Source organism: Harpia harpyja, chromosome 4 (assembly GCF_026419915.1).
Source record: "Harpia harpyja isolate bHarHar1 chromosome 4, bHarHar1 primary haplotype, whole genome shotgun sequence".
Taxonomy (NCBI): domain Eukaryota; kingdom Metazoa; phylum Chordata; class Aves; order Accipitriformes; family Accipitridae; genus Harpia; species Harpia harpyja.
Window position 1 is genome coordinate 85698845 of NC_068943.1, and position 12940 is coordinate 85711784.

Sequence of the window (12940 nt, forward strand, 5' to 3'; positions counted from 1 at the left end):
TAATACATGCTTTACTGTGAGATTTCTTAAATCACCGAGGTAATTCCCCATGGGTTTAGTTCCCCATTTGTGGCTTATATTTCTCTGGTCATGCAAACACAAGAAGTCAAGTTGCTCACAGTCTGCAAAGATCAGGCCTGTTAAATGTTGGAATTCCTCTGTGTCTAGATGTTACACAGACTTGATGTAACTGAAGTGTATGAAATACCTCTCTGAAGTTATTTTTCAATTACTTTAATTGCTGTCCATGCTGCCTCAATTGGTGGTGACCATAGATAAAGAAAGAGATGACAGGAAAGGAAGTATCCATGAGCGATATATCCAGTTTCCTGGATGGACTGAGATGTGATCCCACAGGTCCTTGCCATTACTAAGATTGTGCTGAGCACAAAATTAGAAGGAGAAAAGCTTTTCGCATTTCTTAACTGAGTTTCTCAGAGTAGTAGCAGGCATTAGCACAGCCTGGCCAGTCATGGGAGCGCGATCTCCAAAACCAGACAAGCAACAGCCAGAGCAGTGTTCGGAGAACTAGCTCCACCAGTGCAAGTATCTTTCTCCAGCAGACTGCTGTAATGAGAGGATATTCTGCTCTCCAGGGGACAGAGGCTTCTGTTCCCTACAGGGTGGAATTTCCAAGCAATTCTTACTCACGGGTAACCTTTGACTCACGTATGTCCATATTTACAGGAGCAGTTGTGATAAATCCTCTTTGGTGGTGCATGTGACACCTGACAGGGAGCCCTGAGAGCAGCCATCACCTCTGGACAGAAGAGCAGAGAAAACCTACACTCATACGCTCAGCCACCTCTCATTTACTGGTGGGAAGTTAGGTGGCTTCTGTCACCATGGTAGGAGAGAGTCCCCAAGCGTGTATAGATGTGATTATCTTCTCACCAGCATAAGTTAGGACTCTCCATTATCCATTGAGATAATTTATTTCTTTACTTAGATCAGAAATGATAAAAAGACGCCTACCCAAGGCTGGCAGCATCCTAGAATATTCATTATTTGTATGGTGCAGTGAAATAACTTGCTCAAGAACAGAGCCGGAGTCTGTCAGAGCTCAGATTCCTAGCTAAGACTGCAGTGCCTGAAATACAAGTCCATCCTTCCCCTAGAAACACATCCCCCATGCTCCCCACACAGCCTAGACTCACAATAATGAAAATCATGAGCAAAAAGGAGGATAGGGAGTAAATCTGGCTTTCATCCGTCATTTTGAGGAATATAATTGAAGACCAGGTGTGGCTGTAAGAGCCAACAGAAATTAATATAATGTCTGGATTGCTTGGAGCTTTGCTTCTGCTGTGTAGGTTTTCAGAAGAAGTTACCTGATAGCAATCTAAAGAGAGCAGTGCTCTGGGTTAAGGTTGCCTTTCCTTCCCTTTCACTTAGGTTTAGGAGGAGACGTTGCAGATATTGGACATTTCTCTATGGGTGAGCAAGAAGCACCTACACCTCCTTCCTTCAGCAATTGCCTAATAGGAAGAAGGAATTAGGTCTTGCTTCACAAAACAAACTGGTTTGCAGCATTGTACAACCTTTTACATGTGTCCTGGCAGAAAGGTCCACAGGCTACCAAATCACATTTTACCAGTGAAGATTAGAAATGATCATATAATTCTTCCAAAGTACTCATATTTGTGATATAATTACATTCTTTGGAGCTTTACTGGGCTCCTGCCAGTTTCACTGGGACATGGAACATGGGACTGATACAGCAAATGCATCCAAAAGCCGGTCCCTGACTAACCAGACTGTATTTTAAAACCAGTTAGATTTTTTTTCTCGCTCTGTGCTGGATAGCTGCAGCTGTGTTTGCTGGCACACGGGCAGCTTGCATGGCCGCGTGGTAGTTTCACTCCAAGCAGTGTGGTATTGCCCAGCTCCTTACGAACATGTCAGGGCTCCGAGGCTCGGCACTGAGACCTCGCCACAGACTGGGAAGAGGCGTGTGTGTGTTTTCTGGCTATATGGGTCTCTGTTTTCTCTAGCTGTGAGCCACCATCTTGTTCTGAAACATCCATCAATACCAGCTTTTTTCCCCACTAAACTGATTTATTTACCTCCACTTTTGTTATTATTTGTATTCCTGTACCCTAGGGGCATAGCCTTGGTGCAGAGCAGTGCATAGGAAAGGACTGTGCAAGTCTAAGTCATAAAAATGTCCCAAAAGGATTTCCAACCTAAATGTAAGACAGGAGGAAACAAATGGTTTCATACAGATGGAAGTAAAGGAAGCAGTGACAGGCTGTTAGCCAGCGTGATTAGCAGTGGTCTCAGCACAATGTCAGTGCAAACACTGTTAAGTCTTGTGGGCATTATGAAAGAGAGATCTGAAGGTGGACAAAGAGGTAATAAGTGTAAATATTGACACATAGTGATGGGCAGCTCTGGAGAAGGTGGAAGGACGTTACATTTTCAGTGGTGTTGTGGGCAGTGGAGTTTGGCCCCGTGGCAACTGCTACTGTCCCAGTGCACAGCCTTTTTGCAAAATGTCAGCCTGTCTTTTCCACGCTCTGCTCACTTTACTTATCAAAATTGATAATGTTTTCTTGTGTCAACTACAAGAAGGGTGTGTCTAATTTGACAGAACTTTGCTTTCATAAGCATTGCTTCAGTGATGTTTGTGCAACCACACTGGAGTATGATTTTATCTTGTCACTTGTAATTACCATTAATAATTTGCATAATAGCCATTAGGCATTACTTATTAAACACTTCTTTGATGTGATACTGAGCCGGCTCCAGACCTCATGCTCCCATCTTTCAAATGCAGACCATGACTTTTTTCTGGCTAATGACTCATTGGTTTATACCACCATGTTTAGCAAAATTCCTGTAAGGCAAGTGAAATAATTATCACAATGAGTTTGGTAACAGCATGATCCTAGGTCTTAAATACGCCTCAGAGACCAAGGTGATTACTCTGTGTCAGTTTCTTTCTTGCTGACTGTTCACATCTTCAGACTACCTCTGAACATTTGCTAGTGATGAAGTAGAAGTTCAGCAGAACATGGACGTGGGCAGAACCAGATTTCTTCCTACTGAAGCTCACAGTCTTCCCTGATTCATTTTGTGAAGGGTTTTAATTTCCTTCCAGCACCTATCAGACCATGACAGTGCAGCCAGACTTCCCAGCATTTACATCTGTGGAAACACTACTGATTATCATGGCAAAGAAGAGTACCAGAGAATTTGTATTAGGACAGATGGGAATACTGGTGGGTGAACAAAACTACAGCAATTTCACTCCTGCGTGGACAGCTGAGTGCAGTGCAGGTTGGGAGGAAAAACAAGGCTTTAGCCTGCAGTCCCTGCTGGCAGAGCCACGTGGGTCAAACCAGAACCTGACAAGCAGAACTGGAGTGTTCAGGTGCTTCCTGCGCTCAGACACCATACAGCGGTACAAGAGAGACAGGCAGCCAAAGGTGTAGGCCAGCCAGAGCCTCCCCAGAGTGTCTTCTTTTTATCTTTATTTCATACTTGCACTAAAATGTCTCTTAATTTCAATACAGTTTCAATATGTGGTTCATACTGGCAGCTTAAATTATATTATTCAGTGTACTGAGCTGAGAAATCTCCTGCTTGATTGTAGTAGTAGTTTACTCATCTATATAATTCTTTATAAATGTGAGACTGTACCTGTCTACATACTTTATAAAATAGACTTTTATAGAGAAATTATAGTTTATACATCACATCAGAATACGACGTACTATTAAAAATGCATGGTGCCTGTAATCAGGTATAATTGCTTGTGCAGTGCAGTCCTTAACTCATGGCTGATTTCCAGCATTGGCCATTTGCAAAACTACTTGTTTTCTTTCTTCACTGATGTCTTAAACCTCTGGTATATTCACTCCTCAGGGATTTTTTCTGATGGTGTTGTAATTCACATGTGTTTGCTCTCTCTGTAACACACAGGCCACATCTGCTGGAGCAACCACAGTACATTTCATCTACAGCCACCAGTTGTGATGCTGATAGCTTCTGCTTACCAGTCTGAGTGCTGATATAAATCCCCCTCTTCTCTCTGGGGTACCCACCCTTGCTCTTTTTATCCTTAGATTCCTCTCCCAATCTTACACCTTCAGCCTAAGTCTCTGTTTGTCTTTGACATACTCATTCATTCTTGGTTTACAAGATTTGCACGTTAAAAGAGAAAAGAACGAGCTCTTATAAGCTGCACTATCTGTGTGCTCGTGTGAGTGGCTGCATATGTGGAATATGATAGAAGTTTGCCTGCAGTCAGTGTCCCAGGTCACTTCTTGTCCTGTTGTCCCATGCACTGCATCCTCTGCATTTCATTTATCTTCTCTTTCCCGTCTCTTCCTGTGCTGTTTCCACAGTCATCATTTCCCATCACTGTCCAGGTTATAAACTCATTGGGCAGGGAAGGCATCTTTTTATTTCTGCATAGAATTTAATGCGGTGACCTCAGAGGTGCTGCATAAACACTCAGGCAGATTAAATAATACTGAAATGCACAGTATAATTAGTGTTGCAGGAATGGGAGATACAGAACTTAGCAGAGAAAGTATTTAACATTGAGCCTTGTCCAGAAGCTCGTTAGAGCAATTACCCCCACAGGGCTAACAAGTGTCTGTTACTTGGACAGAGACTGGGGAGAGGCCATCCCCCAAAGGGACAGCTGGAGCCGGTCCGTGGATTGCTTAGCCCCTGGCCCTCCGTGCTGGTGCAGTCATACAGACATGACGTGTGACTTGGAGTTGAAGGCTTAGGGCACAAGAGGTGACACATGAGCAGACGGCTTTCTGCAGAGCAAAGACCCAGAGCAAGAAACAGAATCCCATCTTTGCTGTGATTTTTGCCAAGAGAATAGCTCTGTGTGGTCAAGCTTTGGCTTGTCCTGTGTTGTCATTCCAGAAACATCTGAGCTGTTTCTTTCTTTAGAAATGGACACTAATTCAGACTCATTGTATCCCCTGAAGTCTTCTTGTTAGAAGCCTTCATGTTAGACCTCTGTATAAGGTTAGTCGTCAAACCTCATCCAATAGTTCATTACAGAAAAAGGCTAACAGAGCCACATAATAAAGAGCAAAGACTGTAAGCACCACTCAAGCCTGTCTGACGCATTTGTTAGATACTACTACCAGTGAGATGGGACAGGCTGGATCTTGAGTCTTTGCTTGCACAAGCAGCAAAATGCAGTTGTGTTCCTGAATGTCTTAGTAATTCCTTTCTCTGTGGTAATAAAATACCAGCATCTTTTTTTTTCTGGCTGTTTATTGTATCTTACTTTTAAAAAAATTCTCTCCCACATATTAATTTGTCTCACCCTTTTATCTTCCCACATGTTGCCAGCTGGTTCTTCCTGTTTGCCTTTTTTTAAAATCCATTTAAAGGTTCTTTATTTAGCATTTTCTCTGGGAATTGTTTTCCTCCACCAGAAGGGTGTGTCAAGTCCAGCAGAGCCTTGCTTTCAAAATTACCACTTCAGTATTATTTGGGAAAACTTGTTGTTCTTGATCTTATCCTGTTACTGCATATTCATAATAACTCGAAGGTGTTGTGTATTGTATTATTATATTACATTATATTATATTATATTAGCACACACCTACTTTAATGAAAACTCGATTTTCACTCAGAAGTCTCTTTCAATAGAAGATTGTCAGTCAGACTGCCTTGAAACCCCTTCCCTGCACTCTGTCCAGCCTCCCTGAATGTTTCTTTCCTCATCACCTTCTACTTCATGTCTTAGCTTATGCTTCCTCCTCCAGTAGCAAATGTCCCTTTCCACAGCATCAGCTGGTCCCTTTCCTCCATCCTCCTGCAGCTGCCCCTCCATCCTACAGCCACTGAATTCAGCAGCAGTGCAGCAGATGGGAACATTGCTTATTTTTCTTTTTCTTTGTAATGATTGCTTTGTGGATATAGATCAAAGATGGATTTTTAACCAACATTGTACAATAACTCTATCTGCTTAACAATTTTTAATTGTTAATTTACTTGTAGAAATTATTTCTCAGGTTCAAAGCTGTGTCAGTAGTAGCAAAGTTTTATTAGAGACAAGCTTTGGTAGTTGTTAGACAACTGACCACAAAACAGTTTAGCCCAAGTAAAGACAAGGGATTGGATCAAAGCAGCATCAGAGGATGAAGACAGCAGGCAGCGTGGGTGGCAGGAAGGCAGCCATTCTGCAAAGACGCCTCCGACTGGTGCTATAAGCAGAACTGAGAACTGTCGGGTTATTTTTGCCTTGCTTTTTCCAAATGGTTTGCTCTTCAAGAGACCTCCTCAGGGGGATGTGCAGTGGGGCTGGCAGGGAAGCTCTGTTGTCTGCAGTGACCTGCCAAGGGAGAGCAGGGAGTATTACTTTGTCAGGGGCTTTGTCTGCATACCATGCCTTTGTCTTACATCCCCCTTGCTCTTGTACTGACCTTTCTTTTCCCTCTTCTCCCTAGCTTGCTTAATTTTATATACTTGTTGAAAGACTCATGACTGACTGATTCCCCCTCCCAGTTCCTCATTTTCATGTTGTGCTGAAAGTCTTATAAACACATTTACTACTAGTAACCCCCCCAGTGTCAAACATATTTTCTATGCATAAGTTTATAAATGCCCTATAGCTGCATCCCTTGCCACTGCTTTCTACCATAGCCCAATTAATCCCCGTAATCTACCACCAACAGTCACAACTACAATCCTGCATGTCTGACTCCCTGCACTGCCTCTCTCCAGGAAAAAGAAATCACCTCCAGCCCCCCTTCACCACCCAGAAAAGCCTGGAGATCTCTCACCCTCCACTTCCCCAGGTACACAGCAGGACTAAAGAAGCAGCTCACAGTCACACTCACAGGCTTCTAGAGGACACCTCACCTTACACATCCTCACCCAGAGCGCACAGGCTTAGGGCAGGCACGGCTGACACAGGCTGGCTTTAAGCCCACTGCCTCTTCCAGCTGATGTTGCAGGGGCTCCTCTTCCCACTGGCCCTCTGTGGAAAGGAGACAGCTCTGGTAACCAAAGCCCCCGACATTCACGCCCTGGAGATCTGCCCCGTGACCTGGAGCATTGGCTTTAGCTGTGTCTCTTCAGTCACTGTTGGCCACTTCCCCTTCAAACCACGAGGGTCATAAGAGCAACAATTAGCACATCCTCCATCCCGCCTGTCTGTTGACAGCTATTGCTTTTCCATCTCGACACGCTCAGGATTACCGGAGGCTCTGAGACAAGCTCTGACAGTGTCATTTCATCCATTGCAACTGGCGTTTTGGAGCAAAACCTGATTTTTCATGTAACTAATTTAGGACTGGAGAGTCCAGGAGACCCCACCTCAGGGCACCACCATTAAAATACCTCTTTTTCCAAACTAATGGAGCAGGTGGGTGCTCAGGCTGGTTATGTGTGTATGCAGCCATTTATGAGATTAACAGCATGGCTCACTGTTTCAAAATCTCAGTCAATGGGAGGCAGGGAAGAGCCAACTGCTTTGCATACAAATTAAATTTCCCAAAACTTTAATTAAAATTGTTGTGTGAAACTGAAAATGTTTAGATAATTTATTGTTTCAGTTAATTTAACTGCCAGTCCCTAATCCTGTCTAGCTGTGGCAAAGCCTATAAAACTCAGTTAAATGACAGTGTTAATAAAAAACCTTGCCCAGCTCACAGTGAAACCGCCCTTCAACAAGCTGCGATGCTGCACCTTGCTCAGGTGGCTCAAACAGCTCTGGGGGCCTCTCCCAGCCGCCTTCACTGGCCCAAGTTAGAGGAAAGGTCTCTGGCTTGCACTCTGGACATTTATCAGAGCCAAATCCTCAAATGCCTTGTGGTTTGCTGAGAGGCCCTGTCTGGTAACAGGTCAGTACTGGTTCCTCACCACAGTGTTGCTTTTACCATTTGTATCACAAATTTTCATATCCCTGTGAGTCAAAGCATAGAGATTTTACAGCGCCCGGGTCTGTCTGTAGTCTGCGTACATGATGTCGTGCTGTCCCCCCTCCAGCAGGCAGTGGTAGGTCTGAATCTCCTGCTCCAAACGGCATTTGACGTCCAGTAGGGTCTTGTATTCCTGGTTCTGGCACTCCATTTCTGCTCGTATTTCAGCCAGGCGCTGCTCCACGCAGGAGATCTGATTCTGTAGCTCAGCCAGGTATTTGTTGTAGCGACATTCAGTTTCCGCCAAAGAGGATTCCAGGTTTTCTTTCTGAGAATGGAAACAACATAAAGGTACCTGGGTATGCTGCAGGCTTAGCCCATCTGGTTACAGGTATGACTCTGGTCATGCAGCTTTCTAAAGAGAGCTGGGGAGTCTGAGATGTGAATCATAGTGGCATCACCTACCATGGTGAGCTGGGCTTGTACATTGATTTCCAAGGCCTGCAGCTGACGTCTCAGCTCAGTGACCTGTTTGTTGCTTGACTCAATCTCCTGGCTGCTTGTGATGACCTCCAGATTCACCTCCTCCACCTGCAAAGTTAGAAAAGAGCAGCCCTTTCCTCACCTCCCCAAAGCATCGCATTGTGGCAGGGGCTTCACTACACTGCTTGTGCAAGCCCTGCAGCGCACCTGAGTATTTCCAAATCTGAAGCCCCCCCATTTATTCCGTTGTGACCCTGTAACACCATGCAGTGGCCCCTCTGCCATGAACAGAAGAACACCGAAATTGGGCAGTACAATTAGATGCTGAGCACATCTGTGACACAATTGCTGATATTAAGACATCTCCAGTAAGTGTTCTTAATCTCTCATTTTTCCCTTTCCCCCCAACAGGCAGAGTAGGGTACAGCTCTGCATGTGTAGAGTACCTTGCAGGCATACCACTGCTCAGTCTCTTTGCGGTTGCGCTCCATCAGCATTTCGTACTGGCACCTCAGATCCTCCAGGATCTTCCTCAGGTCTGGGCCAGGACAGGCGTTGACCTCCACGCTCACATCTCCGGTCGCCTGTTTCCTCAGACAGTTCATTTCCTGCAGAGAATACGTGCACCATATCAGTAATGTTGACACTTGGGGGGACTTCCCTTCTTCTTTCTTCTTAATTCTCTAAGAGTAAGGGGCAATCTAACCTCCTCGTGGTTCGTCTTGAGACAACACATCTCTTCAGTCAAAGCTTCACACTGTAGCTGCAGGTCGGTCTTGCAGCTGGCCAGCTGATCCAGGACAGGGCGTAAGTTGCAAATGTCTGTATCTACATTTTGCCGGAGACCACATTCAGTCTCGTACCTTAAGCCACAGGCAACAAAGAAAGGTCAGCATGTCAGTAAACCACGGCAAGCCCTTGAGTTGAGTTTGTGGGGAAAAAATTTAGGATCAAGTTCTTTCACTTCAGGCACACAATGCTATGAACATTGTCAATGGTATTCACGCCTTTCACAGAGATCTGCATTTTAATACGGCAGCATGACAAGCAAAGGGTTAGGATTTCCCCATCACTACTGCTCACCTACCCTTCCACAGGCAGTATGAACCCCTCAGTCCAGCACAGGACCGTACTCACTTCACTCGGAAGTCATCAGCAGTCATCCTGTTGTTATCAATATTCAGAAGGATTTTGTTAGTCTCCATGGCCGCACACAGGATCTGGAGAAGAAAATGCAGGACAGAGATTCGGGCTTGCGGCTTCGTCTGGCTCCAGAAGGGCCTGGAGGAAACACCTACCCGGGGTAATGCAACCCACTTATTTTATAATGATTCCATACATTGGGATTGTTAATCAGTTAGATGGCTTACAGTGGGGAAACCTGCATGCCAGCTTGTTGGAGCAGGCTTTGCTGAAACTTCAGCTCTCTGTAAATGCAGCGTTCTCCTCCCTCAAACTGTCCGTTTCATATAAAGTATTTCTTCATCTGCACCTCCAGAGACATAGCTGTTGCCTCTGCCATTTGACACTGGTCTATCCACATGTGAAAGCAAAGCCCAAAGAAATATTTAGGATTTTCTTCAAAAACAATTATTTACCTGGTTTTGAAGGTCTTCGATTTCCTTATGAAAACAGCTGTAGTCCCGTGGTTCACAGCTGGGCCCTACCTTGGCATACCACTCCCTGATCTTGCACTCAAGGTCGGCGTTGTCTCCCTCCAGGAGTCGCACCTTGTCCAGGTAGGAGGCCAAGCGGTCGTTGAGGTTCTGCATTGTTGCCTTTTCATTGTTAGCGAATAAGATCCCATCACCGCAACCAGCGCTGGCCCTGGTGAAACCACCACCAACGCTTCGAGTGCAGATGCCTCCACCACTGAATCCAAGGGTAGAACAAGCCCTCTGGGTAGCTCCAAAGCTCCCACCAGTAGCACTGCCAGCACTCAGCTGCTTCCCAAGTAATCCCTCGCTTAAACTGCCACCAGAAAAATTGCCAACCGCACCACCTAAGTCATAGGCAGCATGTCTTCCCGAGGAGGCGGAGGAGACCTTTCTTCCACTACCAGCTGCAGAGCTGCCCGCGCTGCTTCTGCCTTGGGAACAGGCAGTAATGACCTGCCTGACGGCACAGCTCATAGTGAGAGCGCAAGGATCCAACTCAGAGCCCAAGGCAAACTGCACAGATCACTGTGGGAGCCAGTTGTGATCCCTCTGTCCCCATAGTCCTCTATTTATACCATTCCTTATGGATGTTGCCACTGGAGTAGGGCTGTTTATTCTTCCTCCTTGTGACCTGGCTAGTACTGGGTTTTTTTTTCAGCCGGAAATATTTCCCCAAAGGCGTTTGTCTCCAGAAATCCCACAACAGAAAGATGCTTTGGTTAACAGAAGCGTGTTTCAAAACTACATCAAAAATGTTACTTCCTGAATCATCAGGTCTGACTTGTGATGACAGCTAAACAACAGTGACACAAAAAACGACGATACCCGAGAGTGCCCGGGGAATGAAACACCATAGCAATTATCCATCCCTGACGTGGGCGAGTCTACCTGGAAAGTGAAAGCTGTGGGAAAGCCGTCCTATCTGACAGAGCCTGTTCAGCCCCTTTGTGACCAGAAGCGAGCGTGCCCCCTCATTCAGGGGCCCTGCAGTCCCTGGGACCAGAGCCAGGAGACCACCCTGGACCGTGCTGCCTGTCTGCAAGTGCACCGCAGCAAGGATCTGTCCCATTCTGCATGGCTGTCAGTTGAGTGAGAACCTGCCGAGGTCTGGGTCATTAGACCTCGAAATGCTCTTCTCTTGGAGAGTACAAAAGAATAGTGCACTTGAGTGTACCACTTGAGTCATACCAATGACTATTTGTTACTTCTCTTTCTCCTGCATGCATCAAAACATCCCCTTTCAGAGGGGAGATCCCATGGTATTTGTTTTGCTGCTTTCGAGGGTAGACAAAATATTCAAATATTTATCCAAAATAAAAGAGAAAAGGATATTTCCTGAGTACCAAATGTTGCAGTTAACTATGAATATTCACTGCCAAGAGAGGACAGCCACACAAGATGTTTCATAATATTTCTAAAACAGTAACACGGAGAATTTCAGAAGTAGCTGGGTTCTGTATAGGTCTGACCCAGTTCCAACCAGCACCATGGAAATTCTCCAAATAATCTAGGGGAAATGTGTTAAATTTAGAAAAAACACTAGAAAAGATCATTTTAAAAAAGATATTAAACCTATTTTTTAGTCTTGGAATGCTGAATTGAGGAAGAAGGGAAATAATTAAAATGTTTTGTCATCTGAATCTTTCATTTTATTAATAATATTAATACCGCCATGCTAATATTGGCTGACTTTCACCCATGTGTTGTTCAGCATTGGTTTTGGCATCCAGGTCACCTGGACACATCACATAAAGGATGCGTCAGGTGCAGCCTGTTTCAGAAATACTGCTTATGCCATTTGGGTAAGTTCATTAGTCTTGATTTTATCTTGACACTGCAAATCCAGAACACCTTAAATGTGGTGTGGATTCTGTGTATGTCCATCCTTTGTTACATCCATAATTAGCAAGTGAAGCCTGTGCCATGGTGCCATGGCATGCCTCATCGGTGGTGAGATCCTGAGTGGAAGCTGTGGCATGGTCAGGATCAGGCACTTCTGCCATGGAGCCCGGCAGCCCAGCAGCCCAGCAGCAGTTAATTGATAGTCCTTCATTTTTCAATGAGAAAAATTGAAATGTTAATGAGTGGGGGTTTTTTCAATTATTGAAAAGTAATCAGAGATGTCCATGTTTCTTTCTTACTTTTTGAACTTCATACTTTACCATAGATCTCTGCAGCGAAAGGTCATTAGAATTTCTACAGCTTTTGTAAAGGAGAATAATAATTTCACTCCCGATTTTACTGGATCTGTGTGTTCTTCATGGTAGCTTTTTTCCCTTCCAAAATTTGAAGTTTTTATTAAAACCATCTCTTGCTTTTACACCAGAGCATACCTCAAGACCTGCCAGCAGTTACAGTACTCATTTTATTAAAAGAGATTTTCATTTTTTTATGAGGAGGTCTGCTAATGACGGTATCTACATGCATAATGGAAGGCTCTTTCCGGAATTAACTTTTATTGACTTCCAGACTGCAATCTACAGATGGAAATTTGCTCACCACAGCCTTGTAGCCAGCCACAGGCAACACCTCTAATGAGCCGTCCTCAGTTGACTTGGGAGCCCCTCGCGGGCAATGTGGTGCCCCAGGGGAGTAAGAGAAGGAGAGAAATGATGGCTTACGAGGATTCGAGGATTTCCCGGCAGGCATTTCAGAAACAGCAGTGCAGGCTTGACAAGGAAAAATTATTACTTCAAGTAACAAATGAGCAGAAAAGCCTCCCCTAGGCAAAGGTGCTGTTCCCATTTAATGAGCTTTGTGTAAAGTAGAAAGGAATTATACTTCAGCTTCACATTTGCATCTTGTACTGTGCTTTGTAAAGGAGAGCGGGATGGTGGTAGAGGATGGGCACTGTGGCGTTATTCCCAAGGGTTGTTCTACTGCACAAAATTATCAGATGCAAAAGGGCAATGGAAATGAGAAAGAAAGATTAGATTTCCCCAGAGGGAAGTC

At 44.8% G+C, this 12940-nt stretch overlaps 1 protein-coding gene across 2 annotated transcripts; it reads right to left on the reverse strand.

Moving 5' to 3' along the window:
- Nucleotides 1–6009: 6009 nt before the first annotated feature.
- On the reverse strand, nt 6010–10583 carry LOC128140975 (keratin, type I cytoskeletal 19-like). Of its 2 annotated transcripts, none has more exons than XM_052785470.1 (8): nt 9929–10583; nt 9468–9550; nt 9037–9193; nt 8777–8938; nt 8313–8438; nt 7949–8175; nt 6862–6964; nt 6010–6316 (listed from the first exon to the last, which is right to left on the reverse strand). In XM_052785470.1, the coding sequence occupies exons 1-7, from the start codon at nt 10460–10462 to the stop codon at nt 6877–6879; spliced, it is 1377 nt and encodes a 458-aa protein (XP_052641430.1). In that variant the 5' UTR covers nt 10463–10583; the 3' UTR covers nt 6010–6316; nt 6862–6876. The 2 variants fall into 2 exon arrangements, with proteins under 2 accessions (XP_052641430.1, XP_052641429.1); XM_052785469.1 differs by having other exon boundaries at nt 6847–6964; nt 9929–10582.
- Nucleotides 10584–12940: the final 2357 nt, after the last annotated feature.